The sequence below is a fragment of the Ornithodoros turicata genome, chromosome 9, assembly GCF_037126465.1.
Source record: "Ornithodoros turicata isolate Travis chromosome 9, ASM3712646v1, whole genome shotgun sequence".
Classification (NCBI taxonomy): Eukaryota; Metazoa; Arthropoda; class Arachnida; order Ixodida; family Argasidae; genus Ornithodoros; species Ornithodoros turicata.
The window spans coordinates 25,617,838-25,644,658 of NC_088209.1; the positions used below are offsets into that span (position 1 = coordinate 25,617,838).

The window sequence follows — 26,821 nt, forward strand, 5'->3', positions numbered from 1 at the left end:
AGTTCGCCACCGCTGCGCGCATGAAATATTTTGCGTGAGAGTCCCTGAAAGTAGTACGCTCGCATCACGCGGAAGAAAAAAATCCACGTTCGAGGTGCCTCTCGTGCTCCTGTAAGATCCTGCTCACTTCGTGAACTGCGAACGAGTGTATCCTTCATGGGGAATTTCGAATTACAGGATGTCAACGACGAGCTGGTGGCTTTCCAGCAAGCTTCGTACAACTTCCGCATATGGGAAAACACAACGCGTAGCGAGACAGTTGGATTTCTGAACGCGACCAACCTCCATCGGCAGCCAGGGGATCAGCAGGTGGCCTTCTGGATCACCGAGGGCAACGAATTGGGAAAGTTCTGGATTAATCCCAACACGGGCGAGGTAGTCCTCATGGACAGCGTCGACAGGGATCCGCCAGAGAACCAGGTTCAGTTCAGATTACGGGTATTAGCGAGGGACCTGCTTTCGATCTCGCCGTTCAACACTTCCGTGCCGGTTATCATCGATGTGTTGGATGTTAACGACAATGCCCCTACGTTCGGAGAAGGTACTGGTAACTTTCTAGCCGTATGTGTAACGCGTGCGTAAACTTGTCCCATCATTTTCCAGACAAGTTTGCCCTCGAGCTTCCAGAAAGCCTCCCTGTCGGAACCGAGCTTCCTGCCTTCTATGAAGCCAAAGATAACGACGCTGGAAGAAATGGAAAGATCGTGCAATTTGCCATAACTGGTTCGGAAGTAAGCGCATTCCCTATGCTAAGAACTAGTAGTCCTGGTCATGATATGGCAAGGGCCAAGCCATAGTTCCCACACTTTTCATACCTTATACTTAATCTCCTGTTTTTCATTATTTCAGGACAAGTTCTTCGTAAATAACGTTACTGGCTCATTGACCTTGATATCGGAACTCGACTACGAAACTAGCGATACTCACGAGTTCGTATTGTCAGCAGTCGATGGGGGAACTCCACCAAGGACAGGGTGAGCCGTTAAGTCATTCTCAAAGTACGACACGAGAGACTTTTAGTATTCTCAACATGCATCGTGCTTTTTCGGAACCGCAGATCGGCGACAATCATCATATCGGTGCAGAACATTAACGAGTACAGCCCGGAATTCGTTGGCCTTCCGTATAACTTCTACGTAGCTGAAAATGCTGCCAAGGGAACGAGCGTGGGCCAGATTCACGCACAGGATCAAGACGGGAACAGGGTTGTGTATGCTGTCTCTGATGGGGATGCTGGTAAGTCTAACGCCCCTTTTCTAGAAAAGTGCGACAATGGAACGCTCGCCGGACTCGTGATTACACCCGTGATTCTTGTTACATTAATCACATTGCGGGATCACGACCGCAACAGCCGGGTATAGCTACTACGTTGAACCGCATAACCTGTAGCTCATCACGACCCCTTTTCTTAGTTATATCCAACCCATTTTTTTTATCTGCTTTAGAGGAGCACACAAGCGGTCACTTTAGGCTACGCTTCTTACCAATAAAGCATATCGTTTCTGTACACATATAATTTAGAACCCATTCTAAAAAAAATAAAAATGAAAGGGTGGTGAAAGTCAGACAAAGCGTACGTCCGTCCGTCGGTGTAAGTCTCCTGTAAAGCGTGCTTTCACTGCACCGACGCGCTGTACGCAGGAGAAGCAACCAAGCAGTACGTCTCTCCCCGGCTTTCTTGGCAAGCATAACTAATGCGCGCACCACGTCTGCATCACCGGATTTTTTAAGATTATTTTGCTTCAGCAAATGGTACTTTGACTTCAATGTGTGTAGCTAGCAAGAACTACGGATCGTAACTTAGGCCGTTCCTATGCAGAAGGGCACTTTGGGCCAATGGGGCCTCATGGTTGCTTAACGAGACCGTAGACTTTAATGAGCGCCCGTACTGAATGGATGGACGGTGTATACAAGAGCGTGAGACGAGTAATTGCCCCGCCGTTGTGGCATCGCCGCTTCGGGTCATTTCAGGCCATTTCAGTTCGCGCTCGTCGGAAAGGGTCTGAGAGTTATACGGTGTAACGACTGCCTTGGAGCTCGGCTCTTCTCTTCGTTTTGCCGTCCGAACTCGATTTCGAATTCTAAACTAACGTGAAAATAATGCCGAACTAATAACTAATTATAAATAATGTATATATGTAACAAAAAAGTGTCGTGGAATCTGTGCGTATGTATGTCCCTTTTAGCTGTTTAATAAGTCTCCCCGTGATAAACTAATAACTCCGCACAACTCGTGGCCAAACTTGCTAATTTTGAATTCTAGTAATCTTGCGAAGACCACGCTCCCCACCGCTTTACGCTAACTTTCGAAAACGTACAAGTTACTTATTGCCTATACCGCGTGACTGCAGACAAACAGCTAGCTGAGTTGTTGGTACACCGCGAGTGGACCGGATAGGCCGCTCCTGGCCGTAGCTGGCTAAGGTAGCAGACCTTTGGAACTCATCGATGCCCGGTTTGTACTCCGCTAAAGGAGTACGAACCAAGAGGTACCAACAAGCCCAGATGGACGTTTTAGTGCATAATACATTACAATATGAACATAACTTTGATCACTAGTAAATATGGCAGGAAGAAATTCTACCTAAACCGATCCATAAACTACATTGGCTTCTGGTGGCTAAATATAAGAAGGGGAAAAAAAAAGGAGATACCACCAGTGCCGTAATTCTATTGGAAAGAAATAAACCACATTTTAAAAATATATATAATAATTTGGCGCATGTTTTGCTGATTTTTACGGCGAATAAAACAAATATGCCTGCAGTTTGGTCTAGGAGTTGATGCAGGCGCGTTTTTCTTCGCTGTACAGTAGCTGAAACACCATTTCGCTTTCATCTCCCAGGCGTATAAAACGCTATCGTGCCGAGAGTCGATAGGTCATACGTCTGTAGCCCTGTGATGTTCGGTTAACGTGCCGAGGCGACTTTTTGTTTGGAAGCCGACGTCCCGGTGAAAGTGACAAATTCTCGCACAGCTTGGGCTACGATTAATGGCCACAGAGAAAGCCATTATGATTGACGGGCCAATGAGCAGGAGCGGCTGCTCCATTTCGCTGTCATTTTCGGCAGTTACCGCTCAATGTTTTCTTTTTGGTTTCACTTTTCTCGCGGGCTTGGTGATAAAGCGGCAACACTTTCACTTTACCAGCGAAGCAGGGGCTTAGAAGGCGATAAAGTTTAGTATCGGATCAAGGTTGATATACTGGGGACAAGCTTTGGCCACGCGGATCTATGCGTCAGTGAGCAGAAAGGCAGTAAGTTATTCCTATGTGCGAAAGTATTATTGAATAGGGTATAGGCTGCGCAACGGTAAACCGAAATTTGCATATAAACCAATTGCACGTAAAATACGTGGTTCAGTGTGCGGGCATAGGGCGGCGCGCGATAAAAGTTAGCCGTTAAACGCGCACAGCAATTACTCAATGCAGATAGAAAAGTGTTGTGTACACATACGGTTCTGAAGGCAGCTCAGTCCTAGTTAATTTTAGACTGGTCGAGCTTTAACGTACAAAGAGAATGGAGAATAAGCGAACCCCGTATTTAAAACAGTGCCACTGGCGGTGTTAAGCAGAGCAGTTCAACTGCTCCCCAACATGGAAGCAGCTCTGCAACATGGAAGCAGCCGGTATTGCACTGACCGAAATCACTTGCATCCGGTTGGCTACCCCGCAATCCCAGCTGCTTCAATGTTGTGCGTGATGTCGCCTTCTGGCGAGCCAGCGTAAACACTGCTCTTCGCAACACCTGTGACATGGCTTGAAATGTACACTGGCACATTTGATTGGCGAGCTTAGATAGCCTGATGAAAAAAACAAAACAAAAAAACATGTCGCTTCACTCAGTATTGTTCGACGGCTACTGAACGAAACTGGAACCAAGGTACAACAAAGTATCTCTCCGCAGAATACTTCGGCATTGAAAAGGACACAGGAAAGCTGTTTGTGAAAAAGAACTTGGAATCACGCACGGAATATGCGTTTGTTGTGACGGCGACTGACGATGGAGTGCCGGAAAACCACACTCTGGGCGTTCAGGTCGTCGTTTACGTGAAAGAGGTCAACAACTATCCCCCAGTATTTTCGCACTCCAGCTATAAAGGATCTGTCTTGGAGAAGTACGCCACTGATCGTGTTATCATCAAGGCAAGTGCTGTTTTTTATTATGCAACGTGTGGTTTTACGTACATAATGCTTAATGCATATGCAATATGTCATACGCTACATGATATGTTGCTCTGAGCTGTTGCTCTCATAACTACCGGAATGGATGAATGAATTAAGTCGAGTAATTGAAAGGCTGTTATGTGAGCTAATACGCAAAAGCAATTACAAATGAACTAATGGTTCACATTAGAAATAAACATAGTGCGTCTGATAAGAACGTAGTCAGACGAGACGTGATATGCTGCAATGGAGATGCTGTACCTGTGCTAAAGCAAAGGTGGAGGTGAGAGCGAATGACATCGACGGTACTCGCGCATGTAAGATCCGCGATCGCATCCGCGCGGATATTGAGTACTTCCTTATATCCGCGGTCATTGCAATTGTGGGCGGATACGTACAAAAAGGTGACACTTTTACCTCTCAGCACACAATCTGCTGAGGAACAAAAATCATTCACAAGAATTGTCCAATAATAGCAGCTAAAGACACTGGCTCCATCTAGGAGACGTCTTCAGAGAATGCTTGTTTGCGGATAAACTGTGGATAACGTCGTGCACCGCGGGGGCGCGCGAATTTGGAAACTTTATATTTCGATCCGCAAACCAGGATGTAGCCGCGAGTGTCCCAGGTAGAACCGCACTCGCCCGCCCCTCTAAACATCGGTGGTCTCCTGAGAAATGTTACATATCACTGATGTCTCGGTGAAACACCACATCCCGTCGTCATTCATGTCCTTGTTGTTTATGGGAAGTCCTGTTTAGTCAATCGAAGTGCAAGCCAGGTCTTCGTTTAATTATGTGCGGTAACAGTAACATGATAATGCGCCGCACGTAGTGAGACACCACCATAGTGTAATGTTATCTCTCTCCTACTAATGCGTTGTCGCTAGCAGCTGTGGTGTGCAAGCGTCTGCTGCAACAGGACACGCGAATCTCACGTTGTTTTGTCTTTGCAGCTTTCGGCAACCGATAAGGACCTTCAGAACAACACGATCACGTACGACATTACGAGCGGCAACGACGATGGCACTTTCATGATCGACCACCAGTTGGGCGAGATCCGCGTAAATCCGGCCGCCATCAATCTCCTCGACTACGACCGAAAGAAGCAATACGTCATGCTTGTGCAAGCCAAAGACTGTAAGTCCCTCCTCGCTATCGCATCCATCTTTACTCGCACCAACAATCTGGACTTTGTTTCTTGGTGTGCGAAGTTTTCGCCGCGAATCGACAGGCGCTTAGACGTTTTGTTACGAGCGACCCGGATTTGGCAGAAGACATCTCCGCGCACGCCCCCCCCCCCCTCATTATTTCTCGCGCGTTCCAATACATTTGTAGTCGACGGAATCTGTCCGCGGAAGCCTCGTGTCATAGTGTCCCAGGCCTTTGTCAATGATATTGCATACTATCATTATACAGGCTGTGCTTTTTATCGTTTACGGATTTTTTTATGACGAAGCTATGAGCAGCACATATATCGTTGTCGTAATCTGTCTGTCTGGTCTGGTCTGTCTGTCTGTCTGTCTGTCTGTCTGTCTGTCTGTCTTATCTAAACAGTTGTGCTATACGGCCAGGCTGACTTCCTCTTGCAGAGAGTATGTAACTACCAGATGACTAATTACCTAAAATTCCTTAAGTAATTCTTTAATTAGGGAATCTCGGGCAAAAGCGGGATGGCGGAATGGGAAACAATCCTCGTTCAAAGCCATTCTACATTTTAAAAATCCTCGAACGAGTGCGTGCCGCGAAATATCCATTGCCGAACTTCGCAATGCAAATGAAACCGAAACCAAAACAGCGCGCCTCTGGAGCGCGTGACCTCTCGCGGACGGAGGCTTGTCTGGACCGCAACGCGGTGGTTCTGACCAGCACATCAGCACTTACCCCAATCATCTTCATCTCACCAGAGCACGTGGCCCTCTGACGTGAAATGAGCGCTGTCCTGCCAGCGCTTCGACGGTGGATATCTCAGCGCACCTGCCGGTTTTAAGGTTTTCTAAAAGAAATGGAATAACTTTCCGCGAGGATTGTATCGCATTCTGCTATCTCGCTTTTGCCTGATATCCCCTAATTAAAGCATTAATTAATTAATATTAGGTAATTAGTCATCTTGTAGTTACGTACTCTCTTCGAGAGGGTACCCTCCTCCTGGCCGTGTAGCTCAATTGCAGTAACGACATTTATTGTGTTATGCGATTATATTCGTATTGTGTTATATTATCGATGATAAAAGCTGCGTTCATGCAATTATCATGAACATGCAACTCGTGAATAGAGAGAGAGGAGGAAGGAGGAAGAGAGACAGAGATAGGTACTTTAGGGGGACAGTGTCGAAGGTCTGACAGTAAACGTTACCGGTGACATTCTACATGTTCTTACTGTGGAAGTTGGGCATTGTGACACCTTCTTTTTCTTTTGTATCTCTCCCTCGGTCTTGAGATGCAGGATAACATTCGTGTAATTTATTCTAGTATTCACTATAACCACACTAAATAATTCAAGAGTTTGATTATACAGAGCGGCATGGAACACCGGAACGAGATTAAACCCGTTTGCTGTCTTCGAGAAGTTCATAAAGAACTATATCCGGCGACACGCTAAAACTTTCCTGCAAACATAGCGTTTCAACATAATACGATGCTTCGACAGCACTACCACCGGGACCTTCTTCATGCCCTGTGTCTGTAGGGAGCACTTGAATCCACAACTCTTTTGGCATCTCATGATCGTAATCCCCAGCGATATGGCTTCAACACACTCCGTTGTAACAATAAACAGTATTTTCACTTACCTCTAACGACATCACCTCATTATTTTGCAAATAATTTACGCCAATGCTTGTGCCTCTTTCAGCCCACAACACACCTCTCTTCGGCCTCTCCATGGTTACCATAGACGTCCTCGACTCCAATGACCATGCCCCTACGTTCTCTAAGACCGCGTACTCCGCTTCCCTCCCTGAAAACTTGCCTGCTGGACATTGTTTCCTGAGCGTAAGTAGAGCTAGCAAACTGACACTGATTACAAGGGGTGATAATCGATAGACTGCGGGCCTGACAACGTTCGAAATCTGAGCTCACACGGATTCCACGTGGCAGCTGCTGTTATTGGCTCCTAATTAGACTTGTTGATCTAACGCTCGACGAGCCTTTATGCGTTCGATTTTCAAGGTAATTGCACGTGCTATGATACTGTGCTCTAACTTCACCACATAACACGCTAAAAGGGAACCAGAATTCGAAATTATATCTTTCTGTCTTCTAATTACTGAAGACAGACGGCTTTTTTATTTTTTTCTGTAACATTCTTCATATCAGCGAAAGTCTAGTGTTGCAAAACTTGCGGTGCTCCCTCGTCGTCACCAACTACGACCAGTATCATTTCGAATGATTCCGTATTGACGTTGAACGAGTCATGCTGTGAGGTTGTGCTTTTAAAGTGCATATAAAAATGTTTGAAGAAAGGAAGGTAACTTGTAAAACAGCCACACAGGCAATAAACTCTCAGCTGTGTGAGTACGCATTTTTGAAACCCCCATAGCATGAAACCCTTTGTCAAGGCTGTCCAACATAGCTTCAAACACAAGTTAATGCAAACGTACGTCAGGGTTAGTGCATCGCAGCCCCTTTATACTTACCATATACATTACCTAGAGTCACTAAATAACCTACGCTAATAAGCCTAGCTTGTTTAGTGACTCTAACATTACACTTCGACACTTCTAATCTTTATTTTCCCACCGAACTAGATTCACGCGGACAGCGGTGACTCGATTGACCAGTTGACGTACGAGATCCTCAACAAAGACATTCCATTCACCGTAAACGTCCGCACTGGCGACGTCTGCACCTCGGAAGTCCTCGACCGTGAACGCCGCGACAGCTACGAGTTCGCCGTGTCCGCAACAGACGGAAAATTTGACGTCAAGGCGCCGGTCAGCGTTGAAGTCGTCGACGAGAACGACAATCCCCCACGCTTCGAGAAAGAGCGCTACACCGTCAGCATCCCTCACGACTCCCAAGCAGGCCGCTCCGTTATCCAGCTTCACGCCATCGATCTGGACGTGGCAAATAACGGAGAGATCACCTACTGGATCAAGAACACTCACGGTATCTTCGAAATCGACGCCAAAACTGGCCTTGTGCGTATGGCAGCCGGGTTGCCCGGCAGCGCCATGAAGAACTTCAGTTACGAAATGGAAGTGTTCGCTCAAGATCATGGAGCAGCCTCTAACATCGGAAAGACCATGCTAGTAGTGAAGGTTTCTAGTACGCTGAACAACCCTCCTGTCTTTGATAGGTTCGCGTACAGTGTCAACGTCGACGAGAATGCCGCCAATGTTCCACTCGTGCAAGTGCACGCCATGGATCCTGACGAAGGTAGTTCCGGAAAGGTGTTTTACAGGATCGCGAGAGCGACAAAGCGAGAAGCTTTCAGAATCGATTCGCAAACTGGTAAAATTATGTTGGTGTCGCCGTTGGACTTCGAGCAAGTGAAGCACCTCGAGGTGTTCGTCGAAGCCAGAGATGATGGCAGAGAGCCGCAGTTTGCAACAACTATTGTGCAGGTAAGTGTTCAGGGAGGATGTAGCACCAATGGCTTGTAGTGAACGCAACGTTTCTGCTCCTTGCCCTTCTAGTAGCTATGACGTGAAGCTCACAAAGTTCGACATACAATCTGAAGGAAGCCTTCCTTGACGTAAAGTCGCATGTGGTGCTGAGCCTTAGCTATTCGAAATAATTGGAAACCGCTGTTGGTGTTATATTCTTTCATTCATGCATTATTTCTTTTTATTTCTTCCCCATCTAAGAGCAACATCAAGCACTGAACACGGTTGCTGTTGCTTAACAATTGCAGTTTAAAAATAATGATTATGACACTGCACGGTTCACAAGGGTTGTTGTTGCTGCGCTGCATGTACGTATGAGCTCTCCTTACTCACTAATGATGCAGGGCGAGAAATCAGTAAGCACGAAAGCTCCGTACTTATTCCAGCTTTATTTCTCCGCTTCTTTTGTAAACTATTACTGCACTTCATTACCAACACGTTGGTTATTCCAAAACCCTCAGCATGAGTTTTCCTTTCCACGCGGCATTTGTAAAGCGGGCTCCCCCACACCAAAGCGTGTGAGGTGGCAGAACACGCTTTACAGGGAGCCACCCTAGAAATGCAAAGAGTCTCAACATTTTCTACGACGAAATCATTTCGCTAACTCCACAACATTAATTTTGCTACAAATGCTTGATACCGAAAGGCTACCAAATACTTAATACCACGTTCGCAGCAAAACGATGTAGCGAGAAATAAGAGTGCTAAAACAAACCAATGAGATACAAAATCGGCACGTCGTTTCAGGTAACTGTGAACGACGTGAACGACAACAGCCCAGAGTTCCTGTCGATGCCACGAACGCTTCGCATACCCCAGTCGACATCTCAGAACGAGATCATTTACCGCGTACAAGCCATCGACTTAGACTCCTCAGCTGGAGGAAACAATGACATCAAGTTCGAGCTCAACCCTCCTAGTCAACGCTTCTCCATTCATCCCAAAACTGGTCAGGTCTTCGCCACTCAACCTTTGCAGCTCGGCGCTGAAACGTTGAGGATCGTCGCAACTGACAGTTCCATATATCCTTTGACAAGGTTCGTTACGATTGCTAAGCAACCGAATGTCGATGTCCTACGAACGCGCGCTATTTCCTTTGCAGTGCCGTGGAAATGCGCGTGGAGGTGTTCAGGGAAACGGTTGACGAACCAACGCCTGCGTTCTCTTCCATCCAATACACTGTGGACTCCGCGTCAGTAATCGAAGCGGGTGCCACAGTATTGGAAGCACGTGCTACGGTTCCCAATGGTAGCCCAGTGTGGTACAACATCACCGGCGACGACGGAAGTCACGTTCGGCGGTTCTCCATCAATCATGACACAGTGCGTCATCTCCTGATCGGGAGGACTCGTTATGCAAACTTCAACGCAACTTTTATATATATATATATATATTTTTTTTTTGTAGGGGCGTATTGTGACGACAAATCGTCTGGACGCAGAGAAGCAGCCCGTGTACCATTTTATGGTCGTTGCAGTAAACAGGAACGATCCACAGCACATGGCCGAAGCTGGAGTATGCTATCTATTCACCTATCCTACAATATACACTCTAAGGAAAAATGAGTAAAACGGGGACTAATTGCAGCCTCCAGTCACCCTAGACTAAAATTACTCTTTATTTTAGTCTCGGAACCCCGAAATTTACTCCCCAGGACTGAATTTCGCAAGTAGTCTCCTGAATTTTAACACTGTACGTAAATACGTGCTCTTCGTGAAGAATACGGCTATATAACTTGGCAATTTTTTTTTCCACCCACACAGAGGAAGGAATCGTTAGCTGTTCCCTCTTGCGAAATTGTGCCCAATGCGTATCGCAAGATTCCAAATCACTCGGCACATCACGGTTGACTGTCAAATTCAAATTGTTTTCATTCATACACGTGAATTATGTACCTGGGAGGATTCTTAGAACAGAGTGTGAAAGGCAGTACCCGCTCTGTGACATTCATTTGGTCCCGTGCGTTTACTCCCTAAAGGGACAAATTTTTGTGGCAATGTATTTAGTCCCCAAAAGGAAAAAAATCACTCCCTTTTTCGATTCTTAGAGTGCAGTTTACGATGCAGTAACAGTTGACTAAACCGCGTTACCGTTTCTAGGTCGTGGTACAATTGACCGACAAGAATGTCAAATGCCCCAAGTTCCCGTTCACCGAATACTTTGCTTCGATTCAAGAAAATTCGCCTCCAGACACGGTTGTACTTCCGAATCTCATCGCTGAAGATGCTGATAAGTTTGAAAAGGTAACCTACTTATCGTTCCTTGTCGTTATAATCACTATCTCGTACATGGCATGCACTATACAAAATATATACTAATATTCAGCTCTATCCTACTTGTTTTTTTTTTAAAGATATCTTACCAGATCACCGAGGATAACTCAAACGACAACTTCCTATTGGACACGAAGCAAAGCCTAGTTTCTCTGAAAGTGAAAAAGCCTCTAGACAGGGACAGCATGCCGTCTATTCTACAAGGCATTTATACGCTAACGGTAAGAATGAGAACCAAACAATCCGTTCCATGACTGATGCTATTGTCTTCCTTCATAAGATCACCGCAAGTAACTACAAATGTTCCGGTAGTAGTCGTGTCAAGGTGTTTGTGGAAGATGTCAACGACAACAGTCCCGTTTTCGAGAAGAACGATTACGTTGTTGAACTAGAAGAGGTAAGCAAAGACTTATGTGTGTAGTCGGGAAGTCACATTGTGTTGCGAAGGTTTATCCTAGCAGGATAAAAGATGCCGTTACCTATAGGCACTAACACAAAAGGAACACGTGGTGGTGGTGGCGGCGAAAACCGGCTTGCCGTAGTTGGCCTCACTTATGTGGGGTTCATGCATTGTGTCACGATTTGACCAATCATCGCAGGGGATTGTTTGAGGGGACTAATCGGAGACGTCTCCGCATTGTCGCACTTCTTCAGAAGGAGATGAAGGGGGAAAGCGTAAATTGCGGTTTATTTCGCTCATAAATCAGGAAGGACGCAACGAATGAATTTGCGTTCCTTTTGTATGTTTCTTTTAAGTGTGAAGGTAACTACATATTTCATTTCACGAAGACAAATTTTCGCACTTTGGTGCCCCTTTAAACTTCGCACGATTTCAATGAGCTTCAGTTGTAAGTTCAGCGCGGTCCCTGTTCCCTTACTCCTGTGTGTTTTAGCGCTGATTTCGCAGAAGTACGACCGCTGGGTTGTGTGCAGCCTTACAATTTCCGCCATCTTTCCAGAATACTCCTCCAGGACAAACGGTCACACACCTGACAGCCATGGACAGAGATGGTTTAGATCAGGGCAAAATTCGATACTACATCTTGGACGGTGAGCAGACAAAAAGAAGCTTTCTATAGCCCTCGCATTTTTATTAGTGTATTGCAACACACACGTGTATTGCCACACTATATCTAGGAAACGGAGGAGAAGAATTCAGCATGGATGAAACAACTGGAGTTATCTCCGTCAGAGTGATACCCGACAGGGAGAAAACGCCCGCATACATGCTCAAAGTACTAGCTGTCGACTCCGCAAATAACACTGTAAGTTACCTGGATTGCATTCGGTTTGAGTTGCTAAGGCGTTTACTACTTGTACAACGTTGCATGTTCCAAAACGTTCGAACAGTACTCATTGTTATACTGACGAAACTAAGTTACATAAAGCTTACCTTGACACTAGGGGCGCGCGGGTGTGCACATCATCATTAAGGATACAAACGATTGGACGCCAACCTTCCTCAACGATACTTTCTACCTGAATGTGACCGAAGGTAACGTGGAATCGAACCTCCTTCCTTCCCTGTTTTGGCTCTGCATGTGAATTCTTGTCAGTTAATTTTTGTAATTGTATTTCTGTTCCAGCATTAATCACCGTAAGCCTTTGTGTGTTGTGTGTCTTTGTCTTTTCCTTTATTTCTAAAAGTCACGTGTCTTTCGTACGTATTTGTGACGGTATATATACTGTCTCGACCGATTTTTTGTACTTCTAGGAGCCATAAAATAGATGAGAGATATATAGAACTCGAGACGGGGAAGAACCAAGACAACGAACACGATAGACTATCGTGTTGTGTTTGCCTTGTTTCTTGCCTGATTCATGTTATATCTCCCTAATCGTGTACGGCTTCGCCTGCGCCGTTGCCGTCCTGTCATAAAACGGGTTCAAATTATCGAACAGACCAAATGTTTGGTCAAAAACTAGGCGAAAACTCCCTATTTGTTTCCAATCCCTTAGTTAAACCAGCGAAAGAGATCTCCACAGCTGTCTGCGTATACCAGGTCCGCTGCGAACGAATTGGAGGAAACACTGTACTAGCAGTGTAATTTTAGGGAACTCTCACATACCCGTAAATGACACGTGCCATAATTGTAAGTGGATGACTGACGTAGGCTCTTTGCTCACAGGACCACCAAGCGTCGGTGCATTTGTTCAACTCCCAGTCGCTGATTATGATGACGGTATCAACAGACAAGTGGAGCTCTACATAGTTGACGGGAACAACGAGAATCAATTCCGGTTGGGCGTCAATGAAAATGGGGTACGTGTAATGGAACGGAGGTAACATTTATTTGGGATTTAATTTTTCTCTCCGTGATTCCAGGCCGTGCTGAAAGTAGTATCTGAACTCGACCGAGACAAGTACAAGGTACCCGATGCCGCATTACATCTGGTTGTTGTAGCAGCGAGAGATATGGGTACACCTTCAAGAACGGGCTCCACTACTGTGAGTAAACGTTTATTCCGGTCTGGTTCCAATGCAACTCCTCTGATTTGCTTGTCAATTCACCTGACGATAATGCGCAATATACCGTACATAACTCTATGCAGGTTGCTATTGTCATTCAAGACGTGAACGACAGCCCACCGCAGTTCGAGAAGGATTCATATTACGAATTTGTTTCTGAAAGTGCCCCTGTGGGAGGTGTGATCGACACTGTGAGAGCAACAGATCCTGATTCGCCCAAGAACACAAACATCAGCTATTCTTTCGCCCATAGCACTGGTTCAAGTATGCATATATTGCTGGTTTCTTAATCGAAGATCTGGGAAGGCATTTTGGGTGGTTGCATGTGCCCTAAACGCCGTAGACAGAAGCAAGAGAGATTTCGCAGTGGAATATATGAATACTGGATATGGATCATCCGTGGTAGGATCTCCTTTCGCCGACTGTTTTTTGCGTTGTCAACGAACTCACTCAGCACGCCTCTATTAACTTTTATTTCGTTCTCCGAAAGTGATGACACTGGGTCTCCGTACGCTGAAAGAACACGCGCACCATGTGAGCTGTCCGTTGACGTGCATCCGATGAGCTCTGACGTCACCGGACATGTGGTCAGTAAGGGAGGGGACACGCCGTGCTGAACGTCGCGAATTCCAAAACACTCCAAAAGATAGAATATTTCGTTTCCGTGCTACTCCCTCTGCAATTATTACGGCCATTCACACGTGTCCCTCTCTTCTTCAGTTCCGTTTATGATTGATCCTATCCTTGGAACTGTCAACATTACGAGGGCGCTGGATATATCTGAAAGCCAAGAGTACAGCATTGAAGTCGAAGCCGATGATGGGCTTTGGAGAACTAGCGTGAGTACATCTTCCCTACAGGTCGCGATAGCATTTGTATGTCCAATACCGTAAAAGACTAAATAACATTACGCGTCCCACGTCTCGGCATACTTTTGCATTCCTTTCGCTGTTTTGTACAGACCACCATGAAAATTTACGTCAGCGAAGCCGAAGAGCGTGATCCCCGGTTCGATCAGCTTCACTACAAATTCCACGTGCTGGAAAACATCGCCGGCGCCAAAGTCGGCCAGGTGGAACTTCAATCAAGAACCGTGCGGGCGAACAGTCAAATGCGGTACAGCATCATCAACACCGATGTCAGGCCGTTTTTCAATATTTCACAGGTAATGCCTCCAAAGTTGTACCCAAGATAGCAATAATACTGTGCGGCACGGATGACGTTTTGTTCTTAGTTCGATGTTCTGAGTTCTTCGACGTTATGTTATGTTCTTTTCCCCTTACGGTAGGACGGAGAAATTTACACGCGAGTCGGTCTAGACAGAGAGAAAAGAAGCAAATACACGTTCACGGTTATGCTCGAAGAAAAGCGACCCACCACAAAAGTGGTAAGTCGTCACGCTCATATGGCGTTGGTCCCATGCGAAGTTGAATTTGTTTACACTAGCATCTCCCTGGCTTTCTTTGCTGTTTCACAGAGCGTAAGTGAAGTGACGGTCGAGGTGGTGGACGTAAACGATGAAGTTCCAACTTTCATGCAATCGTACCAAGGAACAATCCGGGAGAACTCCCCGCCGGGGACACTCGTCACGGTGGTAAGGTCGACGCCGTCCTCAGCAGGCACTGTTGCCCAAAACGTGTTTCTTAACTTTCCTGACTCGAGTTATTTGAATTATTTCCCTAATTCCTTTTTCCTTTTACCAGACACCAGCAATCGCGGCCATCGATAACGACAGTGGAAACAACTCTGTCGTGCGTTACAGTTTGGGAGGATCTGGTAGTGACCTCTTCTCCATTCTCGACTCTGGTGTCGTGATTTTCACGGGTGGCACCCCCGTTCAAGTACTGGACCGTGAACTCGCTGATCATTACGAACTGCAGGTAAGGACCATCTACTTCATACAGGCGCCTATCGCATGGGGATATACGATTCATCCGTCTTAACTGCGCGTAGGTAACTGCGCGGGATCTGGGTAACTTGAGCTCATCCACGTACCTGACAATTAAAGTGGAAGACGAGAACGACAATGCCCCCGTGTTCAAACATGGCCCACTCCGTGTTCTGCTGCCTGAAACAGCTCGCCCTGGAGCAAGAGTAGCCCAGGTTGCAGCCGCGGACGCTGATGAATCAGGGGTGAACTCCAAGGTTGAATACTCTATCGTGTCTGGAAGCAGAGGCAACGTCAGGATTGACAGGCAAACCGGTAAGTCGAATGAATACCGTGACACTGAGCATGCGCACTTACTCGCATAATTACCGCTCGAGTTTGGTCGCCCAAATGTTGGTACTTTCTTTTTTCTTCTATTTCACGCACTGGCTTTAGCAGTATACGGCCGGCACCTCTTACACGGTGACGGGCACCGTAGCGCAGAGCGAGTGCTGGTTTTATTTGCGTAACACAGTTTCTGGGAATAAAATGTGCGTTAATCCTGAGAGTAAACGTATTATGTACTTCGATATCGTGTTTTCTTTCTTACTTTTTCTTTTTTATTAGAGGGAAAAGAAATCGGGTTTTATATCAGGAGCTGTAAAATCGCGCGATATCGGGTGGAAGACCAGATTTTTTTTTTTTTTCATTTGGAAATAAAAAAACGCTTCTCGCAGCTTAGATGAACACGGGATGCCGAGTGGTGTTGTTGAATGCGCAGTGCTTAGCGTTCTCCAGTGATTATATTGGTGGCTGAATTTGTCTTTTGTAAAGTCCGTTTTCGGGGATTTTCATGAGTTTTCCGGCGCGATTTCTTTACGCGACGATGATGCAAATCGGGAGACTAAAGCTGGTTTTATCGGGTTTAACCCTAAAACACAAGGCTCCACAAATACTGTGATCAAGTGCATCAGTGCGTTCCTATAAAACTGATCCTTCCATTTCAGGCGAAATTTTCGTCGTCGGTACCCTCAAACCGGAGACGGTTTATCTCTTGAACGTTTCCGCTGCTGACGGACGCGGCTTAGCTAACCTCATCGTTGTCAACATCACTGTGCTGGATGTGAACGATCACAAGCCGACGTTCGTCAAGCCCGAGTACAGCTTCTCTATACCGGAAGGAAGTTACAAGGAAGAGAGAGCACGCCTTGGAGTCCTCCGTGCTGTCGATGAGGACAGAGGAAAGAATGGAGCTGTGGACTATGCACTCATTACGCAGAAGGACCAAAGTACGATAATTATTCCTCTACTGACAACGGCACGTCATTTTACGGGTTATTCCAGAAAATCTGGGGGGGGGAGGGGGTAGCGGCTCCATCTTTGGGCATCCTGTCAAACGCGTCTAAACGCTCTAGCTTTACAGAGCCATCTTTAGATTCTGATCTTCATGCGGCTGCACTTGCCCCGCGCTTCCTATTGTAACTTCGTCCCCCCCCCCCCCATCCTCTTACGGATGGGCCTCTACGCTGCTGTCGACGTTGGTGGGCCTTATAAATCTACACAAAGTTATAAAGCTGTCGCTTTGAAAAATATATGCCGCGAGCGCCTTTCATTCAGTGGTTAACAAAATGACAACGGTTGGTTTTATGCTTCCAGACTTGCCATTCCACGTGGACGTTCATACAGGAGAACTTTTTGCCACTGGCATTCTGGATAGAGAAACGAAGAAGGATTACCGCTTCCAGATCCTTGTAAGTTCACTGTGCCATTGAATCCCTTAAAGAGGTAAACGAAAACGTGAATTCCTCTCTGTAGGCGTTGGATAACGGGGAACCGCCTCAGAATTCAACCGTGAACGTAACGATAACGGTGGAAGACGTCAACGACGAAAAGCCAAGATTCTTCACCGACCCATACTTGGCTCAGATTCCTGAGAACCTGGATCCAGGACAAAAGGTCGGGGCTGTGCTTACCCAGAGTAACTCATAATCAATCATTCGTTACATTTGTGTAACGGTGCACCCTCTGGTTCACAGGTTACACAGATTCGCGCTTTTGATCCGGATACCGGTGAAAATGGATTGGTGTTTTACAAGCTCGGTGGTGGTCACGGAAACAAGTTCTACATTGACAGTAAAGGTCAGTGTGACAGCGCAGAGCGTTACAAAGTTCTACATGTAAAGATCCAACACACAATACACAATACATATAAAGATCCAATAAACAATACAATATTACAATACACAATGAACAGGAATGGAGTTGTGTTCTTTAACTGCCACAATACTGACTAAATCTTGTGCCTTCAGAACCCTATCAAATTTATGCCATCACAATCTACAGGGTGGCAACCTTATAAACGTTTACCCATGCCGGCGCGCCGTACTCACCAATTACTCAATGCAGGTGGAAAATTCCTGTGCCCGCGTGGAACCCTAATCGGTCTGTTTCGTCGTTCTAAATTTCAGACAGATTCAACATCGCAATCTAAAGTTACAACCAAAAATCTCCAAATCCCTATGGGAAAACAAGCAAGATGGAAGCCATGTTAGGTAGCCTTTTATAGGTGGCCACCCTGTACATGTCCCATGTTGTATTCTCCCAGAGTACACTGTTGCTCTTGTTGCTCTATATGAAGCGGAAGTATGATAAAATCTCTAGTTGTGAGGGGTATTCCGTCATAGTGTGCACAAGCTGCCACCTGTCTGACAACACTGCACCTTCAAGGTCGATACCCGTCTCCTCAGTGCAGCTGCTGGCTCTCTCTCCTTCCAAAATGGGGCGGAGAGCGGACACCGGGAATGTCCACGCGCTGTTGTCAGCAGACAGACGCCAGAGCCAACAAAGAGACGAAGTCTGATCGCTTCAGCGACGTGATGTAACAATTCCGACGTAACGAGTCCGTCATTTGAAAAGACAAATATCGGCACAGTTCCTTATGAAGTCTGCCCAGGACGCACGACCCCCCCCCTCCCCCTACGATAGTCGTGACGTTCCCCGCATGAGCATGGCCGGCTACGGCAAGCAGGTCCATCGCCACGCACCACCTAAGCAGGCTTTATGGTTGTAGGTGCCGTCACCAGGTCGTGGTGTCGTCACCTACTCTTGGATAATGCAGATCTCCGCTTTCATTTGAAAATCCGTTGAGGCGCATCATGTTGACTGACGGCATTTGTATTTTGCGCACTGAGTGTCTGAGTTGATTTATAATACGAAATAACATAAATATATTTTTTTAGTCTATAGTGGGACCTAACGTATCATCGATATGTACACAGTATTCCTTCAGCACAGCTGTACAAGGTCCAGAACATAGTTCTTTCAAGGTCTTATGTTTCATGTCTTTCCAGACGGCACAGTATGGACACTGAGCAAGCTGGATTATGAAAAGCAAGAGTTCTACAACATGACTGTGATCGCGTACGATCAGGGAAAGCCAAGTTTGACCGCCATGGCCAAGCTGTGGGTGACGGTAACAGATCGCAATGATGTCATTCCCGAATTCCCGAAGTCTGTGTACACGTTGGAAGTAGCGGAAAATACCCGCGTCGGAGACGTTGTCTACACCCTGGATGCCGGCCAGGGGAACTTCCACTACAAGCTAGACAGTAAGAATAGTTTCCATTTTTTTTATGAAAGCGTCGCCTTACTTGTTATGTATACAGTCATATATTGCTTATCAGAAGAAGGCAGCTCACATAACCACAAAACTAGTTATCCGTACAAAAAGGTCCTACATCAAAGGCTCGGGTCAAAGAGAACTGCACGCAGTTATCTAAACTCGGTATCTGTATCCGTATATGGAATGATGTTCGTACACCCTTGATAACATGGCTATCGAAATATATCGTATCTTCCGCACCAAGTCAACCGATAAGATTCTGAATCATGCATGCTGCCATTGGTTCCGGTATGTACTGCTTGCTACGCGCTCGTCTGAAATCTTCATTCAAAGGTACGGCAGCCCGCATTGGATTGAAGCTGCAGCATTATCGTGTTTGAGGGTGGGCATATTGTCGTGCCAGTCTATTTGTCGGAAGAAACGATCTGGCAACACCCGAGATAAACCGCGAGCTGTCGATTTCGCAAGCGGTACTATAACCTCACGGTGACTTTATCAACGGTGTGCTAGCACGCTCTAATATCGTTGATGTTCTCCAGCTTTATGACTCCATTAACCGAACCTGGGCTGTCTCGCTCGTTCGCCCGAATTTCCGCCCACACCGGCTGGGTTCCTAAGGGGTGAAAGATGTCATTTTATATTATTATTGATTATATTATATTTTTTCAAGGAAACTAGCTTTTTTATTTTTCAGGGGCTTAGGTAATACTTGTTTATTCAGTAATCGACACTGTTTGAATCGCGGAGTTTCTGGATGAACGTGACGTGACTGTGTATATGACACAAATTGATGTTACAGACAATGTATTGAATGGTCTAGACGAAGATGCAACGCCCACATCCTTGCACGTGCCCTGTTAGAGCGTCTTCTCTCTGCTTGTTTCAGACGCAAATGAAGTTGACACTTTCCGAGTTGAACCAAGTACCGGAGAGATCCGACTTAGCAAGGCTCTTGATAGCCTTCACCAAAGCCATTACAAACTGTCCGTCTCAGCAACCGACAACGGTGACCCGCCCAAATCTGACCATGCCGAAGTACGTTGGTACAACAAATGTTTACTGTCTTCTTAGTTCACTGGGACTGATGATCACACTGCACTACCTTTTCTGCCGGCTATAATATATGTTACATTTGTCTATATATGTCAGGTTAACATCATCGTTGGCAGCGGTCAAGGTGTCCGGCTCTTCCCATTAAGGCTGTACGAAGTTCTAGTCTTTGAAAACCAGTTGGCCCCTCAAGTAGTGCTTGATCTGAATGCTACGGATGAAATTTCTCATCGTCCGGTGGACTACAGCATCGTTGGAAAAGACTACAATGGCAAGATACTTTTCTCTTAATAAGCTATCTTTCCTTCTGGACGTTTGTGAGATATGTTCTTCCCATCTTCTCCAGGCTTGTTCGCCATTGAACCTGACACCGGACGCCTTTCGGTCACATCTAGTCTCGACAGGGAAGCGCAGCCCAAGTACGTCGTCAAAATACGCGCCATGAACAAGAGGCGAGTAGGAAGAGCAGTGCGTGATAACGAAAGTAAGCTGACATGGCGGCCCGAAATGGACTACCGTTGAATAGAGCCCTTGTAGTGCTTCCTGTAAACCTTGTCTTCCGATTTCCTAGTTCGCCGTGGTGAAGAAGAGAGCGAACACGTCGCTTTCGATGAGGCCCTAGTCGTAGTCAACGTGGGCGACGAAAACGACAATTCTCCTGTCTTCGATAACCAGGGTAAACCAATCGTCGCTGCTGTCCCATTGGAAGCCTCCTTTGGTTACCAGGTCACAAAACTCCACGTAAGTACGCGCCCTTTAAAAAGACACACGCACACATCCACGCGAAGGATCTCGCTTGCAAGAAAGAATACAAAGTCGTTGAAAGGGGACTCGAATGCAGCACGTTTCGTTTCAGGCACGAGATGCTGACACTGGCTACAACGGAGCGATTCGCTACGAAATTATTCAGAAGCCAGAAGACGCATCTTCCAAGTTCCAGATTGACCCAGTGACTGGCATTGTGCGCTCGGTTGTTACTTTCTCTCTCGACGGAGGGAAGATGTACGGGTTCGACGTCAAGGCAGTAGACCGGGAAGGTTCCGAAGGGGGGAACTCCGCTGTAGCAAATGTCTTCGTAAGCTCCCATTAAACTTTTTTTTTTCTCGAAGCGCTCAGTTTACTCCCTTTCGTACTCCCCGTGGGATTCTGAGAACCTTTTTCTTCCAGGTGTACGTCTTGCCGGAAACCAAGCTGGTCCTTTTCGTGACCGATACTCCTCCGGTGCACGTGGAGCAGAACATCGATAGAATTCTCGGGTACGTGGACGTTTAGTCCACTGATCAAATGTTCGATGATACTGACATCGTTTCGTACCTCAGGTACCTAGGGAACGTTACTGGGTTCGATGTCAAAATGGCAAAGCTGGAGCCACACCACGAAGACGAGGTTGAACACCCAGAAGCGTAAGCAGTGTCAAGGTTTTTCCGAGACACTCATGTTGTGTTGCTGGTTGTTGAAAATGCTGAAAGTAAAACACGATGGGAAATGCGCACAAATGTTTTTCAATGTCTTTCCAGATCGGACTTGTTCCTCTATGCTATCAACAAAGACACCAACGAGATTGTGGACACGGACACACTGCTGACGTAAGTTACCTCGAAACGCTGATCATGTCTGTACGTGTACCGTATTTACCCTAGTAATTCACACACCTTTTTGCTCCTCGCGTATCGTCATAGAAGGGTTCGCTAATTATGCGAGGAAGATAGTTTTGGTCTAACAGTCGCCGTCAGTGGCGTAGCCAGAAACATATTTCGGGAGGGTCTGTATAGGGGACTTTAAATGGGGGAGGAGTATTTCACTCTTCTTTCCCTCTCCCAAATTTACTACCAAATGTACGATTTCTGGGGGTTGAACTCCCGAAACCCCCTCTGGCTACGCCACTGCTCGGGGTACACCCATCTGTCGTTCTGTTCCGAAACATTCGGATCGTTGTCCTTGACATGAACAAGCATTCTCCGTCTCAGATGAATCACGGTGTTTTCGCGGGGTACTCATCTCATTGCCCTCGAGACGGCGCAACTAAACGTCCTCGAGAATTTTCTGAGAAACCGAAAGTGGCATGTAGAACATGAGCTATACGCGAATCTTTCGAATCTGCAGCTACCCCGCATACAGCTCAGTCTTCTTTTCCCTCTCTCTCTCTCTCTCTCTCTCTCTCTCTCCTTATCTCATGGTGTTTGGTGTTAGGCTAGATCATTACGATTGGACAGTTATAGGGACACTAGGAAGAGGCTATATGGATAGTATGAGTAGGTTCAACAACAAGTAGTATGAGGAGTACACGAGAAGGGAAGGGAAGCCTCAAACAGGCGTGTACACGCAGAAACACGTTGTAGATGGCGCCATGGACGTGTCAATATTCAAACACATAGTTTCGGTTTCATCTCAGTAATTGTCTTGCATGGCCTTTCTCTTCAAAGCCACACGTCCGCCCGCCCACCCGCGCAGAGGCGGTGACTGCAGCCGTGAGCTGTGGGACGGCCATGCTGCTAAGGTCGCGGTGCGTTAAACACGCCACCAATCGAAAAGAGAGCATCAATATTTACGATCGTACTCTAACGCCACCTAGAAACAAAACCTGATCGCTTAAACTACGTGACGTAACAATTAAACGTCCGCCAGTCATGACCGTGCCTTAGTATGGAGACGAGCCGTCGTGGGCAGCCACTGGTAGCCATCGTACGTGGCGATCGGCTGAATGGACTTTACATGTCCACGTGCACAGGAGTGAGAGGATGCGTTATGCTGACCTTCAGTATCTAGGTGGCGTTGCGTACGTATTCCCGCTTCGCACTCAAGAGTCCCTAGGTGCGCTTCTCAATGTCCCTGGTGGCGGTTCCTGAACGATCAGCGAGCCAGTGCCACGGATGGTCCCCTTGAAGTGCATTAGGCTAACGAAACGACAACACGGCAGTTAGGTTTCCAAACTGAGAGGTGCGCTAATTACGAGAGTAAATACAGTACTAATGTGACTCGTAGCGTCCGTTAATGTCGAGGATCGTGTGCGATACTGATCTCGTGCGGCACATTCTAATGTGTTTTATTCATTCCGACGTCTTGGAGGTGATATATTCTTTTCGCCTTTTCAGCGTACTGAATGACAACTCTCAAGTGATAGTTCGCTACCTCGAGACATTCCGTATCCGGCGTATCCAAGGTGTATCCGTGCAGGAAAAGATTAGCCAGATGGGAACGACAGAGATCGCCATCATTGCTCTCAGCAGCGTTATATTCCTGGGTGCTGTCCTCGGCATTGTACTTCTTTGCTCCTCTTGCCAGAGAAAGTAGGAACCTCTACGATTTTTTTTATTTTTCTCCGCGTGGAGCTCCCTTCCAAACGTCTGCTTATCTTCGTTTTAGGAAATTGCGAAAGCGTCAGAAGACATGGGAACAGCAACGCCTGTACAGCATAAAGAATCCCCTGATGGGGAAAGGTGCGGGCAACCCTTATGGGGGCCGTATTCCTGGAGGGCCTCCTGTCGGCGCACCAGCTTCCAATCTGCAGTACAACAACGTTGATGACGTGCCGTGAGTCCTGTTGCTTCTAATGTTGCTATAGTCCGTTTGTGCTTCTCGTTTCATCCTGTGTCCGTTTCAGGTTTTGTCTTTGTTAATTTTTGTTTCATTTACATATCTTACCTTCTTACGTTGGGTTACCTGTCTTTCGATAACTGTGATAATCTTATCCCCTTGACCCGTTCTTAACGACACTCTACCACCTACCTCCCCAAAGTATGTTACTTATACCTTTCGCTCTGTCATGTCGTGATGGTACTTTTTTTTTTGTTCCTTCGGCGTTGTAGGTACGCGGTACTAGGAACCGAATGTTCCAGAAAATTCATTAAAAAAGTTATACGGGCTCTGTCTGTAGGACAGGTCCGGGGAATTTGGGCGTAGAATTTATCTGGTGACTTTTAATTAAATTAACTGTGAAAATGTAATTCAGCTAATTAGCTAATTCACGATTGAAATTCTAAGTTAACTATACTGATTTAATCCAAACGATCGGAAACGCGTAAAGTGCAAGTCGAAAGGAAGATCACGTTCAAGGTAACTTGAGATGACGTTCCTCCTTTCTCAGACAACGTTTTTTGTACGCACCTGACGCACTGTTTTCAGAAGGACACATTTCTATGGCTTTGCGTTGTGTTGCATTTCACTTTTCTTTGCATGCGAGGTTAAACGTGACCGGTGTATTAAATTTTCAGAATGGACTACAATGACAGTTTGACAGATACCTACTCAGTCAGTAAACACAACAAGATGAAGTTGCGTCAGACGGCCCCCGATGGCGCATCAACCCTCAATCCACCCCGTAGCCCACGATTTGAGCGTTACGGAAAAAATGAAGCCGGTTGGTACGACAACAGAGATGTAGACACTGTGTAGGTATACCTTTCGTGTGGTTCTGTACCGACCGTGTCCTGGCCTGGCTGCCCCCACTGTGCCAGCTCGTCACGGCTTGAGTGGGAGCTTGCGTTGTGCGTGAATCAGTGCGCTGTATTTATGAAACGAGAAATTGGCACTACTGTACTGCCATGTTTGCTAATGTTTGTGTTCCTCTTTTCTTTTTTACACAAAACAATGTGTAGGATGTCACGTGCTGACAATACTCGCAGCAGAGCAGTTTATAGGGGCCGTTTGGCCTTCTCTATGTTGAAGTCAGAGTCGTTGCACCGCCCAAAAGCCTAAATCCAAGCGGAGACCGCGTCTCGGCCAGGTAGAGGGCGCAATTTATGCGCGTGATTTGTCGTATACCGGTGTACGACCCACTACCGTTTGTGGTATCGGCAGCTGCGTCGACCCCCAGACCTCTGGGATGATCGCACCCATCGTCCCTCTTTGCACTGTAAGCAAAGCTGCCTGTTAATATGGCGTCGCGACCCGCTAGCGACGTCACGTGACATGCTTCAATTTATGTTCCCCCTAATGGCCAACCTGTCCCTATAAACGGCTCTGACTCGCAGCCACAGACAGCGCCCTCCTCTGCATGGCATGCATAGAGTGATGAGAAATCACTTACTGCTGGACTCACTGCACGTAACGTAAGATCGATATGCATGTTCAGTGAACAATGCTTGTAAGCCCCACCGTTTCGTTACTGGAGCACTAACATAAATTTTCATAGCGACCCCTCTGTGTGCATGGATGCCCTCAGGGACATGTACTGTCATCGTGGACTTTCTCCTGTGGAACGTCAGAATGTTCTTTCACCACCACTCCCCCCCCCCACCCCGGCTTTACTTATACGATTAGTGTTTAGCATGCTGCCCGCTTAACTCCCTTTGACTCTGATCTAATATCACTTTCAGAAAATCGGATGTTACGGGCTCAAACTTTACAAGCTGGTCCTCCAGGAGGTCTCACCAGTCTCGGAGCAAACCAGTAACGGAGTTATGAGTGCAGCGTCGCTCCTCACACTAGCGTTTCTTTTCTATTTTTTAAACACGTGCGCATCGCTTGCCCGCAACCGACAGCGTAACCCAATAACAACTGCGAAGACGCCGGAATGTGCTTCACGTTGGGAAGCTCCAAGTCTGCAATGGACGCATGAAACGACGGGTTGCAGACATCATCATGGGACACTTCGAGCGAGTCTCAGTGTGTGTGTGTGTGTGTGTGTGCAGTGCTACAGAAAGGTGACTTTTACAAACTTGTTGTGGCCTGCAGCATTGGGGTCTTCATGATGATGTAATTTATGACGTAAGTGCCTTGTGAGAACATTTTGCATACTCACTAATATTGCCAAGGGCAAATAGTTCTCTGTACTCATGCATGTGCTTCAACATGCTTAGAGAATACTTTTTTTTTCTTGATTATGCTGATCATGAAGTATATGCTGATGACTTCGTTGATATACTTTCAGCTGCACTACAAGTGCCAATCGTTATGAAATGTGCCACTGGCTGGATAACTTAAATGTAATTCGTCGTGTCGGATGTATCGTTATCCGGCTTTCCTGCGTTCCTTCGACAACGCAGTGTCTAGGCCTTTCATACCAAGAACTTTGCTGAGTAACCCTAGAGTCATAGCGGCATAACTCGCTCAAAGTCAACCGCTCCGTAGAATGACGCCGTTCTCATGTCGGACTTGTGGCGTGCGTCCCACGTTTTCAACGCATCAGAAGAGAAGACTGGGCGATACCATTTTGATGGCAGTTGGTCTTGAGCTCATACTTTTGCAGTGACAGTCTTAGTGTTCGACTATGGGGGCTTTGCATATTCTTACATAGAAAGATCACCTCTTCCAGCCCCAGTTGTGCTTCTGAAGTATGCGTGCATGTGCGTGTGAGATACACATTCATGATATCACCTGTGTTGTAAAAAATGTCGGTCAAAACTAATGAAGGTGTACATCATGTATGAGAACCTGCATGCTGTCTGTTTCTTGTAAATAGCTCCTAAAATACCTATTATTTTATTTTTGTTTATATCAAATAAAATCTAGAGTCTACAGGTTACATGTGTTCCTTTAACTCTTTTGCCTCTTTCGTTGGTTACCTCAATTTTATTTGCAGGTTGCAGCGCGTTTTCGGCATTTATTCCTGGGGAGATTCGGCGGGTGTCTCTCATCATTTATATGTTTTGTCAGATTCGGATATTTTCGGCATTTTAACACGTGCGCACCAAATGGATGTCGAAAAATCGGCTGCTACACTGACTCGTGGAAGCATTGCAACTTAGTAGGGGGACATGGAGAACGCAAAGAATTTCCTTTCCTTTGTTGGGGCGTTCCTCGTGTAGTTGAAACCCCGTAGGCCCAG

At 46.5% G+C, this 26,821-nt stretch overlaps 1 protein-coding gene across 1 annotated transcript in view; it reads left to right on the plus strand.

The window, feature by feature from the left end:
- LOC135368450 (protocadherin Fat 3-like) overlaps window positions 1-26,518 on the plus strand; it is a 213,163-nt gene extending 186,645 nt beyond the window's left edge. Inside the window, exons 22-64 of the mRNA XM_064601731.1 lie at window positions 178-541; window positions 604-731; window positions 850-974; window positions 1,058-1,236; window positions 3,906-4,144; window positions 5,121-5,304; window positions 7,018-7,157; window positions 7,913-8,731; window positions 9,521-9,810; window positions 9,876-10,095; window positions 10,181-10,288; window positions 10,873-11,016; window positions 11,127-11,267; window positions 11,327-11,443; window positions 12,006-12,096; window positions 12,184-12,311; window positions 12,451-12,541; window positions 13,176-13,309; window positions 13,373-13,495; window positions 13,600-13,780; window positions 14,237-14,355; window positions 14,478-14,681; window positions 14,805-14,903; window positions 14,994-15,110; window positions 15,220-15,396; window positions 15,470-15,719; window positions 16,391-16,672; window positions 17,040-17,134; window positions 17,199-17,339; window positions 17,420-17,522; window positions 18,734-18,991; window positions 19,892-20,040; window positions 20,155-20,326; window positions 20,402-20,539; window positions 20,627-20,796; window positions 20,912-21,130; window positions 21,223-21,311; window positions 21,375-21,458; window positions 21,573-21,641; window positions 23,148-23,342; window positions 23,419-23,586; window positions 24,267-24,443; window positions 25,371-26,518. Of these exons, the coding sequence (XP_064457801.1) occupies window positions 178-541; window positions 604-731; window positions 850-974; window positions 1,058-1,236; window positions 3,906-4,144; window positions 5,121-5,304; window positions 7,018-7,157; window positions 7,913-8,731; window positions 9,521-9,810; window positions 9,876-10,095; window positions 10,181-10,288; window positions 10,873-11,016; window positions 11,127-11,267; window positions 11,327-11,443; window positions 12,006-12,096; window positions 12,184-12,311; window positions 12,451-12,541; window positions 13,176-13,309; window positions 13,373-13,495; window positions 13,600-13,780; window positions 14,237-14,355; window positions 14,478-14,681; window positions 14,805-14,903; window positions 14,994-15,110; window positions 15,220-15,396; window positions 15,470-15,719; window positions 16,391-16,672; window positions 17,040-17,134; window positions 17,199-17,339; window positions 17,420-17,522; window positions 18,734-18,991; window positions 19,892-20,040; window positions 20,155-20,326; window positions 20,402-20,539; window positions 20,627-20,796; window positions 20,912-21,130; window positions 21,223-21,311; window positions 21,375-21,458; window positions 21,573-21,641; window positions 23,148-23,342; window positions 23,419-23,586; window positions 24,267-24,443; window positions 25,371-25,458 (7,509 nt within the window). The 3' untranslated portion in view covers window positions 25,459-26,518. The remainder of the gene's footprint in view (window positions 1-177; window positions 542-603; window positions 732-849; window positions 975-1,057; window positions 1,237-3,905; window positions 4,145-5,120; window positions 5,305-7,017; window positions 7,158-7,912; window positions 8,732-9,520; window positions 9,811-9,875; window positions 10,096-10,180; window positions 10,289-10,872; window positions 11,017-11,126; window positions 11,268-11,326; window positions 11,444-12,005; window positions 12,097-12,183; window positions 12,312-12,450; window positions 12,542-13,175; window positions 13,310-13,372; window positions 13,496-13,599; window positions 13,781-14,236; window positions 14,356-14,477; window positions 14,682-14,804; window positions 14,904-14,993; window positions 15,111-15,219; window positions 15,397-15,469; window positions 15,720-16,390; window positions 16,673-17,039; window positions 17,135-17,198; window positions 17,340-17,419; window positions 17,523-18,733; window positions 18,992-19,891; window positions 20,041-20,154; window positions 20,327-20,401; window positions 20,540-20,626; window positions 20,797-20,911; window positions 21,131-21,222; window positions 21,312-21,374; window positions 21,459-21,572; window positions 21,642-23,147; window positions 23,343-23,418; window positions 23,587-24,266; window positions 24,444-25,370) is intronic.
- The last annotated feature ends 303 nt before the right edge of the window (window positions 26,519-26,821 follow it).